Genomic DNA, 21,475 nt, shown 5'->3' on the forward strand with positions numbered 1-21,475 from the left:
AATTCCTGCGGTACCCCCCCCTCGTACACACTAGCCTGCACACATGCGTGGGCCACAGCAAATGACCTCCACATCGGCCTCAAACCTTTGACTAAGCAGTTGGTATATTTTTTTTCACCTGCAGTTTATCAATATCTTATATTTGAATATCTACTCATTCACTGTCTTTCCAGGGGCTTTTTTTTTCAACTCTTTCCCTCTAGTCCCTATTTTGCTCCCCAGTCCCTCATACATAGAAACACAGCTGTGGTTCTGCATTTAGAGTTATGGAGTAGGCGGGACAAGTTGGTCCACTCCTCATGTTACTCTGTTGTAAACACCCAAGGCCCTGCAGGACACACTCCTTCTGCTTTGGGCCCTATCCCAAACACACACACACACACACACACACACACACACACACACACACACACACATACAAGCACATGTTTGACATGTGTGAGCCATGTTTTAGAAGGAGGTCGCTCACTGCTCACACTGTAACTTTCCTTTGTGATTTCATTTTATTAGACTCAATAATACAAAAATTAATGCTTTTATTACACCAATCTCACAATAGTGGTTGATTGCAGTCCTTTTGATTTATGAAGATAAAGTGCCCATGAGCCTTAAGTGGACTATTATCTAAAAGTACCATGGTTGTTGCCAATAATAGCAGTGGAGGTGGAGGCTTGTTACTGGACCTTTCATCAGGTGAGGAGTAATGGCTAGTGCAGTGCTCAGCTCTTTCCCCCCCTTACCTGCTTTGCTGACGGACACTGAAAAAAAAAGCCACGCTGTGATTTTGCAGGCTAGGAAACAATACATCTAAACAATCCCAAATGTGCTGTGGGGGCTTTTCTTTTCATTAGAGGTAAGGTAGGTTGTTTGATACATTCTCACTGCCATAACGAAGCCCCCCCCCAGATGTGGTCTCTTGTTACGTCAGGAACACCTCCAAATGTAGCTGTGCGGCCCTGAGCAGGTCACTGAGACAGGCGGAGGGACAAAGGGCAGAGTGTGTGCTAATGACAGGCGAACAGAAAGGTGCGGCTATCAGCAGGTTGGAGAGCGAGTTTACTGGCAGAGACACAGGAGAGAAATTCCACTTACAACTCAACTACTGGAACATATATGACAAACAGGAAGACAGATTTAACCATACACACATAACGGCCATGCTGGAAATTGGACATGGTAACTCTAAACGTGGGTCCCTTTGGCCCTGTGGGTGGGATAGGTCACATGATAGCACCCCAGAGAAGCTCAGCTGTTTGCCACTCTAATTCTGTCTCAAGCAGCTGAGCACTGACCCACTGCTCCACTGAACTGTCCCAGTAATGATAATTGTGTGTGTGTGTGTGTGTGTGTGTGTGTGTGTGTGTGTGTGTGTGTGTGTGTGTGTGTGTGCGCACACGTGCGCGCGTGTGCACGGGGAGGCAGGAATGGGGTTAATGATGAAAATACATCCATGCCTTCAAAAGCCGGACTGCTGTTGTAGCTACAGAGTTAAATACCTAGAGTACAATTTTCATTTCCACATGTCCGAGCATGTTCACGTACATGATTTGAGGGGTGAATTATGAGGCAGAGAGCGAGAAGGAGACAGCGAGAGGGCAAAACAGGAACAGGAAATATTTGGGAAAAGAACAGGAAATGTGTGTATTGTCTCCCACAGGCAATGTCAGCGTCAGCAAAGTACTGGGCTTGCATTTAATGGATAACTGTGGTGATATTTTATATTTTTCTGACTGTTAACAAATCCACCTACAAGACCAAATTAAACAATGAATTGATCCTACTAACAAGCATTGCCGGTCTGTTAATCCTCTGGACCATAGAGGTTCACTCAGGGGCGTAAATATAGGCAGTGTGTTCGCGCTGGGGCCCGTGGGGCAGGGTGGGGTTGGGATTGGGGGTGTAGAGAGAGAAGGCCCTCCAATGATGTGCTGAGAAGAGAATGACCCCCCTGGGTGTGATTTAAATTCTCACCTCGGGAGTACACCTGTGTTCAAAAAAGAACTCTCAGTGGCATTTGCTATATATGTCCTTGACAAGGGGAATTTATTTAATTTTTTTGTAAAATAGCCAGTAGCACTGTGTAGTAAAGTTAAAGAAACTCTAAAAACCATGCACATATACAGATATGTATATGTATGTCATATACACGTGTACAATAATGATTGCTGGGTAATATCATAGACTGTATATAATATATGTAACATGGGTAATATGTATGTTTATGTTGTCCAACATCAAGTCTCTATTTGATATATTGTAGCTAGTTTGGTTTATATATATGCTTAATGGTGTGTGTGTGTCTCTGTGTTAATGCTGCATAACTAGTCATCATTGCATGCACTGGGCCCTGTAATAACTACCTTGCACCACTGACCTTATTGTTGTTCAAAAACTATAAAAAACACGTCAAGGTTGCACACTATTGCACTGGGTCATCACCTTTTTTTTGTTTCTGGCGCCAGAATTTACCATATTTGGGTGAGAGGGTGGGGCTTTGGAGGAGCAAGGGGTGGATCTGACTTAAGCCCTATTCGGACGGGATTAGTTTTACATAGGGGCGTGGGGTAAAGTAATAATTACCAGAGATTTTACTCCCGTCCGAATGTGCCATGTCAGTAATCATTACCGCACCATGTCAGTAAAGATTACTGCGACTTTTACCTTCTGTAAAAGGGTCCAGGACAATTACCTCAGGTAATACTAATCCCGTGCGAATAGACCAGCAGTAAATATGTGTGTTAGGGCTGTCAAAAAAAAAAATTGAAGTTAGAAATATATTCGAATATATATATTTTTTATAAGTTCAAACCTAAATTTGATAATTCGAATATCATTAATAATTAATTAATACTATCAATAATGTTGTATATCACGGCGAATCCCGTTCGGGACGCAGCGGGAGGGAGAGGCGCCGACGGAGGAGCCCGCTGCGCCAACACCACCCACTGCGCTGTCCGCGATGTGTGACCTGTTCGGGGAGACATACAGGGAGAGTGTTGCACCTGCTGCCTCCCTGCCTACCCTTTTTGAAGAAGAGATGAAACGTTACCAGAATGAGACACCACTACGAGCCGACCAGGATCCACTCTTGTGGTGGAAAACTACGCACTGAAGTATCCAAACATGGCTCAGATAGCGAGGCAGAAGTTGATCATACCTGGCACTTCAGTGAGGTCAGAACGGGTGTTTTCATCCGAGTGTCACGTTCATATTGCACCAGCAATAAGCATCTTATTTTTTGTGGGGGTTTTTTGTAAAAAAAAAAAAATAATAATACTAATACTAATACTAATACTAATACTACTATTACTACTACTACTACTACTAATAATAATAATAATAAATTCTAATATTATTCGAACTCTACTAAATTAATTCGAAAATATTCTAACTCAATTTCATGGTGCTTTTGACAGTCCTATCATACGCACATGACGGCAGGAGAGGACGGCGGTGCGTGAATGAATTTACCCCTCTCACTTGTGGTAGTTTTACTGATATTTCTTATCCCGTGCGAATCGGCCATTAATATTACTGACGTCCTGTGGTAAAGTGACATTACCTCACTTGCCCATGTAAAACTAATCCCGTCCGAATAGGGCTTTAGAAGGAGAGGACACTATCTGTAGACAGCCTGTCACTTAAAGCAGTGACGCCCTTACATATGCGTAACTTCGAGTCTTAATAAAAAGCAAACAGGCATGTTTAAAAAAAATTCACCATAATGTTGTCATGCATGGGGAAATTAGCTATAGAGTTCAAAACTGTTTTTTGTACCAGGCTGTAAACATGTTTATTTCTGCTGTAAAGTTGGGCATTTTAACATGGGGCTCTATGGGGATTGACTCGCTCATGGAGCCAGCCTCAAGTGGCCATTCAAGGAACTGCAGTTTTTGGCACTCCTGCGTTCTGCTTTATTTTTCATACCTGGAGGTTGCCTCTTGGTACTGTAGTTTATTTTACACAATGCACTATCAATCCTGTTAAATTACATTTGCTACAAAATAAAGTGCTCATTCAGGGGCGGATTATCAGACAATGGGCCCCTGGGCACAGATATGCAAAAGCCCCCCACAGGGTGTCTGCAGGTCCTTAAAGGGGCAAAAAGCGAAATCGCTTCACCGCTACATTTGCTGTTGTGCACTGCCTGTAGACCAAAACAAAGTGTGTCATGAGCCACTCCTCCCTCTACCTCTGCTCTCCACCCCCTATCCCACTCGTCTTGTCTGTGCAGCCGAGCACCGCAGCCTCTCCACAGACTATTACATCCAGACGGTCCCGGTGTTTCTTCCGCAGGCTCCGCTTCACCCAGCTTCACTCAGCTGCCCGATATACCCGCTGCTTCTTCCCACATTAACCTGAATAACAAACCAGGGCTCGATGCCCCGGTTGGATCCAAATGGAGAGCCGGGGCTAACGTTAGCTGGGAAGCTAGCGGAGGCTAACTGGCTGTGCTGGCAGCTGAGTGAAGTGGAGCCTGAGGAAGAAGCACCGGTTAGGTTTCACTACAGGCAGATTCACTCGCCACAGGGGCGAGGAAATAAAACCTGAACAGCCAACTTAGTTTGGCTTAGTTTAGCCCTGCTGAAAAAAACAGCATGGACCAGCATAGAAATTATGCTGGTCCATGCTGGTCTGGTCGATGCTGTTTTTTTCAGCAGGGAGCAGTTAGTGATGTCTTTCACTCACTCTCTGTCTCTGCTGTGTTTAGCTATTTCCCTGCTTTCCTGTTAGCGTTAGCACTGGTCGGCTGCCACGCTAACGTTCCTACCGTGCTCACGACTCTGGCTCACGCAGAAGAGTAGGAATGTTAGCGTTAGCTCCCAGAGTTAGCACTAGAGCTACTACGGCTACTGGAGTAGCTTGCAGCTATGGAGCGCTTCTACCAGCTCCTCTAGTCACTGAGCCTCGCCTCCATCTCAGCAAATATATTACATTTATTACAGGTACCATCATCATTGAAGTAGACAGGGGAATAGCTAAACACAGCTGCCAGGCTGCCCGCCGGGCTACATTTTACAATGCTAATTGCAAACGTTAGCTGAGCTGCCGGGCTACTCACCTAACACAACCGTAACACCTGACCCATTGCTGGGACTGAGCCGCTAATAACTCAAGCTCCGGACATTAACCCATGCTACGATTGTAACATTAAATTTAATTGAATCGACATAGCGACATGTGCCTAACATTACTGTAACACTAATTAAAACAGACATTTGACTCCGCCATTTCACTTTGAAAATACGCCCTGCCGTTGCTCACTGGCTGTAGTCTTTTATAGGGAGGAAGGGCCAAGGGCTCTGAGAGGAGGAGGAGGAGGAGGGGGGGGCGGATTCACATGAACATACATGAACGCGCAGCTGGACCGGCTTGTAAACAATGGGCTGGAGATCAACAAGGAGAGAGGGTGTGTGAGGTCATGCTATACTCCAGATGAAATTACATCTCTAGTTCTTCACATAGCAATTTTTTAATTCCTTAAATCTAGAAATGATGAATTTCGCTTATTGTTCACTTATTGCCCCTTTAAGAAGTCTTAAAATGTCTTATATGCAACTGTGTAACAATTAGGCCTGAAAGGTCATTAAATAGTCTTAAATTTGAATTTGTGAGGTCTTAACTACTATAAACATTTTTATCTAATATCATTTATACATCTTTAAATGTCTTTTTGAAAAGATGAGTTAAGCCTTTCCATGTAAAAGTCCACATTTCTAATGTTACAACTCTTTAAAAAACTATTATACTGTCATTTTACTTCATACTTGCATTTAGCTGTTGGCAAAACTTAATTCTCTCTAATAACCATATTTCTACATAACACATACCTCTGCACAAGACCACATATAACTTGCTTGAATGAGAAAAATATGATTTGTCCAAAAATATGTCCTAAATTTTGTTTAAAGGTGTCTTGAAAGGGTCTTAAAAAGCATTTGATTTAAAAGTCTGATACCTGTAGACACCCTGCCCCACCTCCCCTACACAGGAGCAAGACTCACAGACTTTCTAGGTGTTTGGCCTCATTTTATATAATTGTTTTGCATCCCTTTGTAGTCATAATGCATCTTTTTGTAGTTTTGTGTCTCTTTGTGGTTGTTTTACCCCTGTTTCTAGTTCTTTTTTGTCTCTTTACAGTTCCTTTGCATGTCTCTGTGGTCCTTTTGACTCTCTTCCTGGTCAGTGCATGCTAATATGAGTGATATTTTGCAGGCGAGGGCTGGGGGGCCCCTTACACATAAGGCCTTTGGGCCTTTCCCCAGAAGGCTTGTTCAGTAATCCACTTATGTTCACAGCTATTTTTAGTAAATCAAACTACATATACGGGAACTGATTTTAAAGATTTACTTCTTTTGTAAAAACAAATGTGCTTGGGGCTGAGTGTGGCAGGGTAGAAAGGTCAGGAACTAAAGCATTGTTGGTTTGAATCTTTTCATTTGTTAAAAGGAATTCATGTGCTGTATATAAACATTTACACAGTAACTGGAAACAAGCACATGCACAGAGGAGTACATGTTTATTATGCTATTAATATTACAAATGGTGATGTTTTTGTTGACTCTTTATTCTCATGGTCGCCTTGTCTCGGAAACATGATATTGACTTTAATTCATATCCTTAAGAAAATCAATAAGACAGAGCTGAAAAGCACATAGCTAGACAAACACACACACATATGCACACACCACACACTAATATCATGTGTCCTCTCTACTCATCAAGTGAATGTCAATTATGTCAATTAGCCAGGCTCACATTCAGCATACTGTCCGTCTCTTCAAGGTTAAATGGCAGGTAACTGTCCGCCAGAGGCTTTAACTGCTGTGTAATATCTTTATAAAGGCAATAAAACACAGAGACTAATGCTGAGCAGACAAATGTGGATAAAATAGGATACTTTGATTCGTTTTAATCAACAAAACACACAAGGAATCTTACTGCATTCATGCACATACGCACATGCTCTTTCCCTCTCATAAACACACACATGCTCTTTTCCTCTCATAAACACACACATGATTTCACAGCGCACACACACACATGCAGCGCAGTGCTCCATGTTAGAGTGGCTTATTGTTCTCTGCTATGGCGAACACAATATCCAAGTCTAGTAATAGAGGTTAGATTAATTGCTGACAAATCTGTATTCAGCAGTTCCCTTTCTCTCCGCTTGACAGATTTATGACAGAGATTGATGGAGGGGAGGGACGAGCCGAGGGCCGCCTCTGTTCAGTGAGAAAAAAGGACAACAGCTCAGTGAGTTAAATAGAAACAGAGAAAAGAGAGAGAAAAAAGACACAACTGTTTTGGTTGGATTTTACACATGATCAACAATTTTGTCCTTGAGTTTGTAGGAGGCATAGACTATCATATTTTATGATGTCGTAACCAGAAAAGTTACCTTCATAAAATAGTGTTCATTATTTTATTCCTCTCACACTCAGTATGTTGAATGTTAGAGTTACATCTTAAAGTCATACCTTTAAATTACTCTTTAATGAGCAGTATGAGGAACAGGCCTCTTTCACTGGTAGGATCGCAGGAAAAGCAGGTGTTACGAATAACATTAACGATGGCTCTGTTCTATTTAAGTATCCCAGTAAGCCATGACAGTGTGACACTGAGCCAGCATGCACATTGCCAGGACCCTGAAACTGATGCAGCTAAATGGAATTCAGCTGTAATTAATTTTATTATGTACACCTGTTCATGTCAAAATATCTTCAGGTAAATCTGGGAAGCACAATTCAGTCATGTGTTACATAAAAAAAAATAAAAAAATAAAAAATTTAGCTAATGCTGAACAAATTAAAACCATAAGCAAAATTAAGATTTATACCTTTTTTAAAGGAACTGTTCCACATTGTGGGAACTGCACGTATTCCTTTTCTTGCCAAAGAATAAGAAGGAGATCAATATCACTCTCCTGTAAGATAATTACATAGCTGGGGCCAGCAGCCAGTTAGCTTAGCTTATCAAAAAGACTGGAAACGAGAAAACAACCAGCCTGGCTCTGTTCAGAGGTAAAGAAATCTGCCTACTAACACCTCTGAAGCTCAGTGAATAATACGTTATATCTCATTTGTTTAATCCATAACGAAAAAAGTGTAAAAACAATTAGACAAAATGTGTTACCAGCCATGCTAGCTGTTTTCCTATTTCCAGTCTATACGCTAAGCTAAGCTACCCAGCTGCTGGTTTTAGCTTTATAAACTGAAAGAAATAGGTTAGATTTACGTATTTCAATCACATATAAAGTTTCCATCTAAATGAGTCAAGTAGTTTTAACATAAACCAAAAAATACCTCTTATGTAATTAAATCAAAATGAGATGAATAGTCTATGAGAATATATATAACCATAGCTCATAGAATTTACCTAATTTACTTAAAGTTGTTGTAATGTCTGTTAATACATTCAGTGTATTTCAGATATGTTATTGAATTTAAGTGATTACATAAACCTTTATAAAGTACATTAGGTAAATTCTACGAGCTATTACATAAATCCATTCAGTCTATCTCAGTTTTATTTGATTAAATTACATGAATGGTACTTTATAGTTCATGTTAGAGGTATTCGACTGGAATGCAAATGTATATGTTTTTGAAATACATATTTGACAATAGATCAGCTTGTAACTTGTAGAGTTGTATTGATCTACTCATCTAACTCTCACAGCAAGAAACCTAATAGCTTTAGTTCCTCTGGCCTTAGGAAGGACTCACAATTTTGTGCCCCATATTACAAAGTGTTACCAAATGAATATATGTATTTTCCAAAATGTCAGACCATATCTTTAAGACGGATGTTTAGAGAGTCAAACACAGCTGTAACTACAGTAAAGGCCACATTCCATTCAGGTGTGTCACTTTCAGATATTAAACATGAGGCCCACTTTCATGGCTTAGTGGTAAACCTAGATGGGAACACAACATATCATTAATATTATTGGTTACACCTGTGCTGTTCCTGCTGCGACACATCTGCTGTGAGAACCTACTGCACGGGATAACTCATGCACACAATCCTGAATCAGATCAGATGCTTTGTGACCAATCAAAGACACTACAAACTATTTTAAAAAATCATAATTACCCCCAAAATGACTGCTAATCATTTAACATTCTGTCCTGCAGAAAAAAACACGCATTCCTGTCTGCATTCCAGCTCCAGTTGGCTCCATAGCTTTCCTTCACAAAAACCACAGGACCTTCACATGAGCACAAAGGATCTCTTTGAATGCTTAAGTCTTAGAACAGAGACATTAGGGCCAGGGTCCCTCCTCAGCTGATTGGCCCTGTGCTGGCCATGGGCCATAATGATGCTGGACCTACATGATAACAATCAGTACTCAAACAGAAAAGCTGAAAGTACATAGTGAGTTAATATGATGTATGTGTTTATCAGCTGGCAACATTCAAGCACTGTATGGGAGATCCAACACAGCCTAATGGATCAGCCTGATGTTCCGATTCAATTCATAAGGTAAATAAAAATCTGAAATACCCTATCCACCTCCCTCCTTCCACCTGATGTCACAGCCAACAGCTCCTCTGATTGGCTGAGACCACAGCCCACCAGCTGTTTGTAATCAGGAGCATTTGGGAGTCGGGATCACATGACACCCTCAAGGCGCACATGCACACACAGATATATACATAGAGGGTGCAGTGCATCTTTAACCCCATACCCCTTCCCACAGGCTACTCCTTTGCAGCCGGGATCACCTCCAGATGTGCACACTGTGTTCTCACCTCAGGATAAACAATTTAAAAAAAAACAGGGGAGGGGTGCAGCACAAGGAGGGAGGGGACAGTCCAATGAAAATGGAAACAGCTCCAAGAGGTTGGGAGGGAGAGGAAGGAGGTTTGGACACTTCACATTCAGGATCTGGGGCTGGGACCAGTGTTTGTCTTTTTTAAACTGATCCAACAGTCTTCAATTTAAATAAATATTAGGAGGACAATGTCCTCATAGGGTGAATCTACTTGCAAGGATTGTGACTCTGCTGCCTCCTAGTGGCATAAGTCATTTAATACATCTATATATAAAAGCTCAAACACACATCTTTGACTGTCTGATCAGATTTTTTAACAAAAAGACACGATGCAAAAATAAAACAAAAAGCTTGTTTCATTTGAACTGGTATTATTTATTTTTCCATAATCAAAAATTAAATTACATATACATATAAAACATCCAGACTAATTATTCAGTGGTTGAAGAGACAAGGCATCGCTCTGTCTATGGCTCCATGACTATAAGATTAAGGTGTTCCTCTCCCTGAAAGCCTCCCACGTTCTATCATCTCTCTCTTTCATCCTTTTCTTCTGTCACCCTGACGCTGTCCTTGAAACAGACACAAGTTTAGTCTAATATTCATTTAAAGGACAAAGCCTCACACAGTGCACAGTTTTTTAATCTACACATAAAAATGAAGTATTCTGGCAGAAGAGATTTTGAAACATGAGTCTCTTGCTGTATTTTAATGCGACAAGGAAATTGTACAAAATGGGCACACAGTGACGACGTTTTCTCAACAACAGCCTGCACCTCATAAATGGCTATTCTGTTTTTGGTCAGACGTAAGATGGTCAACGGTCAAAAATGACAGCACAACAGGAAGTGGTTATGTATTCTATGACAGGCACACACGTACTGCACGTATATTTATACCCACATCCATCGAAATGTATGACCCCATCTTGGTCACATGTACACACAGTAAACCTACAGTACACTGAAGGCATTTAACAGTGTGTTTACCAAACATTCACATATACATTAATGATTTTAAAATCAAGTTTAAGACACATGATGCTCATTAAAATTACTTTAACAATTGCTAAATAATTCTTTCATTAGAGCTACAGTCATTGGATGTTTAAAAGTGTTTTCACAATTTTGTCTTTTCTTAATTTACACATCCTTTGTTTGCACTCATTCGTGTCATTTAGAATATATATATTTACACGAATAATATTTAGTCATGCCATTCATTAGTTTAGAGATGGGTCCTTGGAAACACAAAGACTACACATTCGTAAGTCAAAGCAGAGGTACATGACAGCAAACACAATGTACAAACTTTCATACACGTCTCGGAGGAGGTATTACAGCATGTGGTGTTACAGTGATAGATTACTGTACTTGTGCACTTTGCTTTGAAGTCACTTGAATAGAAATGATGGGGACTGTGGAGGAAGTAGCCTTGAAACTGGTAATAAAAGAACTCATGGATTGATATTTAACTGGATGGGAAAACAAGGAGTTAATAGATTTTAAACATGACTTCATTAATCCATCAATGAATGGATCAAAAATTTGAAATGGAGATTTTTTTTAATTGATTAATTTATCTATTGTGTTATATTTAACTTTAAGTGAAGATCAGGACATTTGTTGCATGTCATCCCTCGCACATGGGAGAAGTTTTCCTTGTAAGCTTTCTCCCAGAGAGCCCTTTCTGACAGAAATGTATTCATTTTAACCCACACACCCACTTTTTTGTTAATATTAACCCAAAAAAAAATCCCATTCTGGTAAAGCTCTTGAGGAAGACCTCTCCCAAAAGGTGTCATCCCTTCTTTGCCCTCATTTCCTGTCACCCTGCTGTCAAAATAAAGGCAAAAAATGCCTGAGAAAATGAAAAAAAAATCATATTCTTTCACTTTTCCTTTCTTTTATTATCCATGTTAATATCAGTCAATAATTGATTTACGAACAGTTTCAAGGCTCCCCCATCGAGGCCAAAAAAGGTGTGACAATCCCGATTTATTAGACAAACTCCTGATGTCGCCCATCTGAGCTCTTTGCTCTCTTTGTAATAACCTTTAAATGCATTTTATTGAATTCACTGTTATAAGTATATTAATTCCTTTTAGATCATCTTGCTTATTACAATATATACAGAAAGTAAAGAGAACACATTGGAATTTCATATCTAAAAATAAATAACTAATAAATTATTGTAAAATCATTTAATTGCTTGATAGCGGTCTTCAAAATAAAATATATCACAATTTCTTTATCTACAGAAAGTGCAACTACAAATAAAGTATTACTGGAGGTCATTTTTTCACACCATCATCTCTCTTCTCCCTTTGGCTCGCCGAGCTTTGAGGTGACACCGGTGTGTGAAACTCAAACAGAAGAGTCCCATCCTAAATTAATTAAAGGTTACACTCTGATAATTAAAAATGAGGGGGAGCATGTGAGAGTGGAACTGTGTTTATCCAAAGTGACATGTCTCAAGGATCCGTATAATGAAGGAAAGTGTGACGATGTCAAAATATATCCTTTTAACCATGTGAGGAATTTTCTTTTTGGCACATGTTAAATGTTTTAGGTGTTAAATGTTGCATTTCCCTGAACTGCCTCTCTTCAACCCAGGGATGGAGAAGAAAGGTTGCACTGGCAAAAAGGGCCTGATACATACAGAGGTGTGGAGAGGTCAATCTGGGTCGGATTTTGGGTGAATTATTGCTTAACAGAAATTCCTGCAGCCCCACAAAATAATAAAATAATGATTATTTTCCTGATACTCAAAGGGACACACAAACTCTCGCTTTCACACACATATACACACACACATACACACTCACACTCACACTCACACACACTATCTCTCTGCTCTGGTTTCCCCTGACCTGACATTATCCAAAGTCCTTTGCTGGAGCCTTCATGAACTCATCTGAGGTAAAGAAATAAGTCACTGTACTAACACGACAAATATTCTGTAGAACAACCTCCATCTTTTACGATCATCAGTTCAAAGACGAACATAAAGGGAAAAAGATTACATCTCAAAAACACGTTATTGATGCTGCTGCTTCAGCTGAAGTTGGTCTTCTGACATTTACAGTTTTCAGTTTACATCATCACACAAAACTGACACAAAGTTTTATGCCCCAAAAGAGGATTTGTCTATGTGTTACTGAACCTGCAATGTATTTTTAAAATCTACCAAATAATCGACCATATCATCACTATTAGAAAAAGTACACAACCATGGCACATTAAATAAAAGACAGTCTAGCAGATTTAAGGAATGATGACAGATGGACCCACTTAGATTAATAAAACAAACTGGTTTGTGTTTAAAGGAGCATTTACTCTCTATCATGAAGCTCAGCCAAGTGTACAGTGGAGGGGTGAAACCTGGGTGTTGTCTCTGATGGAGTGAAAAAGTGGAGTAGAGAGGTTGTTGTTGTTGTTATGTGAGTGTGTGTTTGTATGTGTGTGTGTGTGTGTGTGTGTGTGTGTGTGTGCTTGTCTATCTTTGTGAGGACCAAATGTCTTTAAGGGAGCTGTAGGTGACATTCAGAACATTAACATTGCAGCAAACAACTATGTTGCTATGTAAAGGTAAAGTGGAGTAATGCCGTCCTGAGCAGAGAATGAAGTCACCCTCCCTCTGTGTGTGTGTGTCATAATCCAAGCTTCTCTGTTTGTTGTTACGGTAAACAGTCAGCCTGCACGTGCATGTTAGCCCATGTGAGTGTATCCCACTGGCTAGTTCATCGCTGTGGCTCTGCACTGCGTCACACGGCAGTTATTTCTGATAACACACATCCTCCGGATCCCCCCCAGGTTAACACCATTAGCTCTGTCAGCACTGTTGTTGTTATTAGCGCCTTTTGCGCTGTTAGCACCGCTGGCTGCTAGCTGCCGGCTAAGCCACCTCGATGTTGAGAACCATGTGCACACAACCTGAATCATGATGTTCAGAATGTTGTATACAGCTCCTTTAAGGCAAATATAATTTATATATTTTTAATCAACAGTGGCTCACGTGATTACTTGTTTTCAAAAGGGATCACTTGTAGTAATGAACTGATAATAACTTATCATCTCATAGTGTTGCTTTTAACTCCAACAGGCAGATTACTTAAGCAAAAAACCCACTGTACACTGCCTGCTCAGCACCAAACTAGCTGGTGAACATATTAGACCACTTAGCAACTAAAGACTCAGTTATTTCCCCCAGGAGATCGTAGAAACCAAAAAGTGAGCAAAAGGCAGAGTAAACATGTGACTTAAATTCATCAGGAGGCTGGAAACATGAAATGAATGCTAATTTTTCTCTGTATCTGCTGGATGTGTAAATAAGCATCCGCTTAGCTCACTGTATCAACTTTAAATGTGATATTTCCATGTTGGGGTTACAACTTGTTTCAAGTGGCCAAAAAATGCAAATTATTGCAGATTTAAAACAGTAGTAAAATAAGGAGTGTAATGATTACATTTAAACTAATGCAGTCTTTATCAGTTTAAATGGGGTGGACAAAATAATACAAACACCAGTGAGTATAATGCACTACAATGTAACAGTGCCATAAACTGCATCCTCCAAATAACTATAAAGTTGACTCAACAAAACTGGCAAATGGGCATATTCCTGGTTTATATCTGTGCTAGGGTTCAGTTTAAGGCTATCTCTAGTATTAAATAAAAAATCTGCCCTACGAGGGAATTTATTATGGGCTATTTTATGATGTTGGGCAGTAAAGTCGATATTTATAGACAAATGACAGCTGTGTCACCATGTGCTGAAAAAAAACCATCCAGACTTTTTGGCTGACATTGTAGACAGACCAGTGACACTGTGAATTACTGACTGACTGGCATGTCGAGATGTTACATCCAAATGAGTTTAAAATAAATGGATGGCTTTCAGGTGTGAATCAGCCAATGTCCCCATATCTCAGTGAAATCACCAGGGCTGCCAGCAGCTGTCACAGTGTCCTCCATTATTTACTGTCACCGTGGAAAGAGCAGCAGCTCCAGGATGTGTCTCTAGATTACATTATCAGATACAAATTAATTAAAACCAAGCTATTCACCAGTATTGAGTTTTTACTGGTGGATGCTGCTGCAGGAGAGAATGCCTCCAACCTCACAATTAAGATAGAAAGCCAAAGGCAGTGTACAGGGCAAAATGTGTCATAAAGGACTTCTTCCCTGTCCTGTAGCTGACAGCAGATGATGGTGGTTGAGATCAGAGATTTTACTGGTTAAATGGTTAAGAAGGTTAAGGAGTCAGAGTTAGGATAAGGTTAGCACTGATTTTAATTTTAGGACATAAGGTTTTAAAAATATTTGTGGTCCTCACAAAGGTATGTGCATGTGTGTGTCTGTCTATGTGTGTGAGAGTGTACTACCCTCTCTTTGTCTGTGTGTTTGTGGACAGTATTATGTGTTGCAGGTAGCTGGTAGAAATCATCCAGACTTGTTTCTCTAAGCACTGAGGTGCCTGACGGTCAAAGCAGCCAAATCGCAGCGTCCTGTGGTCCAGAGCTACAGTCTGTCAGGACTGCGGATATCCTTTAATCGTCTATGAACGCGATCCCATCAATCCTGCAGAGTTAAACAAACAAACCCTGAATTAACAAAGCTCAGAGAACAATTTGGCTGCCCCAGATTTACAACTACCAGTGGGAGCAAAAATTTCATAGCACAAAAGAGGTGGGTGACCACAGTGTGCAGCGGAAATATTTACAGATGACAGGGGGTTGAGGAGAAAGAGGGTATGGCCTTGCCTTTTTAGCAGCCACAGGACGAGTGTCCTTTTGATTGGAGTTGAGGGATTTCCACACGGTGGTTTTAGACATTTCATCAGATATATTAATATCAGAGGGGTCACACCTGAGGAGCAGGGAGAGGACACAAGAAGATAGTGTTGGGAGTGAGTTGGGGTTTAGGGAGAGGTCAGTGTGTTATTATTCACAGGGTGCACTTGAAAGCAGAACACCACACACACCAAACAAGACAAGCGTGCATGTAGATGAACAATAAGGAGGCACAGCTCTCATTATCTTACCACACCGATCATCTGGTGTCCATCCGGTCCATTTGAGTGTGTAGGGGGGGTGCGTGTGTTTTTGTGCTCACCTGGGGTCATGTGCTTTGGGAGTCTGAACGGGTTTGCTGCTCTCCATGGGAATCTGAACAACAGCTGTATCCTCCTTCTTTTTACTGAGCATAACCTGCGATTCCTACAAGACAAAATGTTTCCATGCCATGCCACAAACATATCTCGTCAATACGTGTGTGTTTATTTATGTTCATCTAAGTAATTCAAGCTGCCTTTTAAACCAGTGATTCAGTAAAAAATTTTAAGACTTTTATATAATCATGATATAAAGTTGTTGTTGTTGTTTTTTTTAATACATAAGGCTTCATCATTCAATGATTATTTGATGTTTTTATACCTGGTATAGGTCATAACCTTACAGTTTAATCTAACAAATTGTATATTATTTATATATGTATGCTCTAAGAATGAAACACTTATGAAATGTACTTTAAATTACCCCATATCTCTTTATTTACGTCTGATATTTTGTTAAATTACAGTGTAATTTGCAGCTAATTGCATTGATATTAGTTGCATTGTTTTATCAGTATTCTGTGTTGAGATAGTCCAGATACTTTTTATACATGTCTAATATTTTTCTAATATATTTTTGTTGTCTTTTTCTTTCACATGTTTAAAACTGTAGCACTGTAAAAAATAGGTGATGTTGGGCGTAAAACAGTATAAAGTAACGCACTACTGTAATCGCATTTGTCAGTGACACAGTAAAGTAATATGTTAATGTTCTAAATTCAGTAATCACATTACAGATACTAATTAAACAATTATGTCATTATTTGCATTACATAAATTCTTCAATTATCAGCATAATGGATACAGTTCATCTGTCATTTTAACAAGTGTTTTTGCTTTTAAGTCTGTCATGTAATGGTGTTAGGAAGGCCTGTCTATGTTATTTTATGTAGGCTTAATTGTATTTTTTTTTTTTTTGTTGAGGCAATTAAAAGGGTACTTCGCCAATTTTCAACCAGCTTTGTGTAAATGAGCTGTTGTAAACTTCCCTCCATCTAACCAGTACCTAGATCCTCCTACTTCTTTCCTAGCAAAACTCTGCTGAATGACACAACACATGTCATTTAGCGGAATTTTGCTGGCTCTCGGACTGTTGCTCAAGCTACAGGCTGTAGTTCTGCATTTTTGTCAAGAAAACTATAAAAGAAGGAAAGGTCATGACATCAGTGACAGCGATCAGATTTTGCATTGGAGCCACAGTTTGGTGCTGATCCCATCTTCTCCCATGATGACAAACAGAGACAGAGACAGATTAACTGTTTGGAGACCAATAACAAGGAAAACAAACACATTTAGATAAAAAACATCATTCAACATTATGTAATGTATATATTTGTTTAATTTTGTGCAAGGATTTTTCCGTTAAAGGTGAAACAACATAGATATGATGGGTTATAGTGTGATTTGGTGTGCCCGACTCATGGACTCCAATAGAGATGGCACCAAACTCTGACTCCAATGCAAAATTTGAATACTGTCAGCGACATCATGACCTTTCCTTCTTTCAAATTTTTCTTGATTTCCCTATTACCTGCCACCCATATTGCCATGAAAGACACAAAGAGTATAGAAGTGGATCAAGAGACAGACCCACCTCCCTCTCTCTCCTTATCCTCCACCTATGCCTAATGTTATATTACTGTTAACTTGCAATTGCATGACAATACATTTAAAGCAGTGTTGTGGAGTAATGTAATAAGTAGTGTGATTAATTACTTTTAACACTGAGTAATCAAGTAAAGTGATGCATTACTCTTTTTTAAATGTAATAAGTAATGTGTAATATATTACTCCTTTAGAGTAATGTACCCAACACTGAAAATAGGCCACATCATATTATAATACACATATACATATTCCCCAGTATATTCTCTATCTGGTAAAGGGGGCTTTGGTTGAAAAACAACTGAGAACCTCTGATTTAGACTACCTCTTCCATTGTTTTGGAGGCATCATCCAGGTTCTTCTTCTTCCATTCAGGCATTAAGTCATCCAGGTAACTTAGCTCTCGCTTGGAGAAGCACCAATCCAGCAGTTTGCGAACGAAAACCAGAGCCAGCACCTTCACGCACATGAATAATAAAAATCCGTTGTTTAAATGGAGGATATTTAGAAACTAGTGAAGAGAGAAAAGTGATGTTGGCAGTGGTCAACTCACCATCATTGGGAAGACGATAGCGGCAGGTGAGGTCTTGATGACCCAGAGCAGCACCAGACAGGTGAGCTGAGTGACAGTGAACAGGTGCACCTTCCTCAAGGGCACATGGCGCAGGTAGATGAAGTCTGGCTGGTGTTTCGCCGGCATGCCGAACAACTTCAGACGGTCGAAGAACTGAGGAGTGAATGCAGGTGGTGGGGACGTTAGAGACAGAGAGGGTAAAGGAGAGAGAAGAATTAATGAGAGCAGAGCAGGGAGGCAGATGGTGAATATGGCAAGAGAGAGAAAGTGATTATGAATGACAAATTTAGTTAGATTAGTCTGACAATTAACTGTCAGGCTTCATTGAATTGCGACGAAATTAATTTGATCAGGAGAGAGCATCAGAGGGACAGCCACATTAATAAGAGGTTGGGATGATGGAGAGGGGAAAAGAACAGCTTGGGATATTTTGTATTTAAATTACTTCCAGATTAAGAAATAAGTATGAATATGGTAAAAGTTGAAAACATATTTGATCACATGCCAGTGTGATTATAGCATCCTTCAAATTATTCATAAATTATTTTTTTTTTTAAAAATAGACACTCTCTTTGCAAAGGAGTGCTAAAGGCAGACATTTTCAAATTGTACCCATAGTGACTTTAATGTAAATCATCTTTACCATATAGTTTAATGCTCCTGTGTCACATTTATATATGTCATATATTACCTGGATGCCTTTTAATGAAGAGACTCCCATGTAAAGGAACACACCATAGAGCACTGGCATAGGAATGAACTGAAAAACAAAACATAAATCAATAAGCTTTGATGAGTAACATTATCACAAATATCCCAGCCAGAGGGGGGCAGCATTGTGTAGCTTGTCTGACAGACCTGCAGGGCTCCAGTCATGAGTACAGAACAGCCCATGAGCAGGAAGATGACCAAGCCGGTGAGCCTCTGCTCTCTGATACCCAGGAATCGAGGCTGCTCTCCTGGAGCCGAGCTCTCTGACTCCAACTTCAAGCTGTTGACATGAGAGATGGACAGGACCGTGGCTGCTACGAACCAGGGTAAACCCATGATGGAGCAAACCGCCAGCATCACCCCGACCATGAGCAGGTCCAGGTGGTACCCACAGCCCTTCTGCATAACAGAGAGGAGGACAGACAGGTACATGAGCAACAGTCTGCACAGATTCAAAGGGCAGATGTATTCGCTTCTTACCAGCAGTTTGTGCTCTTTGCGGTTGATGATGACGGCAGTTATCTGTTGGTCCATGAAGATGAGGATGGTGCAGAGAAGAGCGGGAATAGCTGCAGCTAGGACTGTCCACCATGGGTTGCGTCCTATTGGATTGATGATCCAACCTCGGTCATCTCTGGTAGGCTTGAGGATCACATTAAAGAGGTGTGAGGGCATGAATCAGCCATGAGGCATTTTATATCAAGGTTATAATTATGTCTTCCCTTTGTACCTGGAATTTGCTGGGCACCTTTAACTTCTGGGAGGGCACGCCAATGGCATAATCAAGCAGAACCATGACGGCAATGGTGAGGAACACTGCAAAGTCACTAATCATGGACCGCACCTGGGAACAGGAGATAACAACACTCAGAGATCAGTTGTTCCTAATGTGTCACGTCAAGTAGTGGAGCCCCCAAGGGTGGCCATGGGGGGCAATGGCCACCCTGATACAATTACTGGTCCCTCCACCCCCAGCGAAAATTATTGGAAGCTTTTATAAAAACTAGACAGCGTAAGGCATCCATTGTTGCAAACCAGGTCATGCTAGCTTTTTGGGAAGGGGGTTGTATAACACTCTTAAGTTAAGCTAAATTTTGGCTAGGGAAAAACTGACATGGCGATTTTTAAAAGGGTCCCTTGAACTCTCTTCTCAAGATATCTGAATGAAAATGGGTTCTATGTATGGATATATAAAGAGTACTGGATGCAGCCGGGGAGGCGGGACCCTGTTCATTCCTATGACAGTTGCTCAGTGGTGCATGAATCAAAATTGCTCAACTGCCTGGTAGAAAATTACTCTGAAAATTGATCGGTGTTGCTTCCGCCCTATGTGGCCCATAAAGCAGGCACACTGGAGACCACCAGCTGAGCCAGCTAACTCTGCTAACTTGAATGGGGTTAAAGTGATTAAATTGTGCAGCTCTTCAAGACTCTTCTAGACAAATGTTATTGAACTGAATGGATCAAATTCTGATAGTAAAACAAATCATTTTGTGGAGGTTGTGATGCTCAAAAAAATGTATCCACTGATTTACAGATGTCTCTTTCGTCATGTAAGTCAATGGGAAAAAGTCGTTTTAGGCCCCAGGGCATCATGTGATGGATGTAATTACACTCAGTACATTTACATGCACAGTTAAGTCAAGCTACAGCCATGGCTCGACCAGGCCATTTAACTGGACTACTGTCCTTGTCCCAGTATACAAGCACGGGAGGGGAATCAAATTATTAACCAAAGTATGTCCGCCTCTACGATGGGTGGCAATATGCTCCCTTTCAGCTTGTTAATATTGGACCTTTTTCCAGTTGACCTATTACGTCACAGACCAAACAATTGATGAACAAGTTAACTATGGTTAACCAACAGCAAACTGGTACCATGGTGGACAACTTAACAGCTCTATACATTTCTCATGTGCTATACGCTTTATTTTTTCTTTTTCTTACCTTCTGCTGTTACACATTTAATGCTACTCAACTTCCGGGTCAAAGCCAGGGGGCAGAAACTGTGGCGCATGCACAAAGCACCTTGGCCAGTTTGGGTCCGATTGACTGTATACATGCAGGAGTAATTTGACTCCCAATGACATTATCCGGGTGTGTTAGTTGGACTTTGAGAAATTTGCTTTGGTACGATTTCAGTTGTACTAACACGTTAGCATATTTTTTTTTTAGTCTGGTTTTAGTCGAACTAACACAGAAAATTGATTTTCTCTCATGTCATGTAAACTTAATGACTGTCAAGCCACTATAAAAATTGGCTTCAAAACCCACAGCACTCCCTGGGGTCCTAGTTCTATGGGTACCCATGAATCTCCCCTAAACTTTAGAAGGTTAGTTTCCAGTAAATGTTTTGTCTATAACAACCATTGAACTCCTTCAAATTAAAGCCGTGTATTTGTCTTTTCAGGAAAAGGATAACCTGCCTATTTAAAGAACAATGATTTATCATGTATATACAGGTACATAACACATTAAAACAGGGTTGTTGTAGAAATAAAAATGTTATTTGTACAGGTATCAGTCTATGCCCATCAGATAATTAGCAATATTCATTGTAAAAAAAAAAGAAACCAAAGTATATCAGTGTGCGATTCCCTTAATTCTCCATATTGACAAGGTTTTCAACAAGCCTTTGCACTTCAACAGCATAATGGAACTCCTGTAATTCAGTTATAGCTTTGGTC

General features: G+C 40.3%; 1 protein-coding gene across 2 annotated transcripts in view; it reads right to left on the bottom strand.

Annotated features, from left to right (window-relative positions):
* Positions 1 to 10,161: 10,161 nt before the first annotated feature.
* The window catches only part of slc4a8 (solute carrier family 4 member 8), a 52,621-nt gene continuing 41,307 nt past the window's right edge, over positions 10,162 to 21,475 (bottom strand). For both annotated transcript variants that reach the window (XM_050037194.1, XM_050037193.1), the window contains exons 17-25: positions 19,519 to 19,632; positions 19,269 to 19,430; positions 18,936 to 19,187; positions 18,769 to 18,837; positions 18,057 to 18,230; positions 17,829 to 17,960; positions 15,901 to 16,004; positions 15,549 to 15,654; positions 10,162 to 15,366 (exon numbers count right to left, since the gene is read on the bottom strand). In XM_050037194.1, coding sequence (XP_049893151.1) covers positions 15,361 to 15,366; positions 15,549 to 15,654; positions 15,901 to 16,004; positions 17,829 to 17,960; positions 18,057 to 18,230; positions 18,769 to 18,837; positions 18,936 to 19,187; positions 19,269 to 19,430; positions 19,519 to 19,632 — 1,119 coding nt within the window. In that variant the 3' untranslated portion in view covers positions 10,162 to 15,360. The remainder of the gene's footprint in view (positions 15,367 to 15,548; positions 15,655 to 15,900; positions 16,005 to 17,828; positions 17,961 to 18,056; positions 18,231 to 18,768; positions 18,838 to 18,935; positions 19,188 to 19,268; positions 19,431 to 19,518; positions 19,633 to 21,475) is intronic.

Source organism: Epinephelus moara, chromosome 24 (genome assembly GCF_006386435.1).
Source record: "Epinephelus moara isolate mb chromosome 24, YSFRI_EMoa_1.0, whole genome shotgun sequence".
Classification (NCBI taxonomy): domain Eukaryota; kingdom Metazoa; phylum Chordata; class Actinopteri; order Perciformes; family Serranidae; genus Epinephelus; species Epinephelus moara.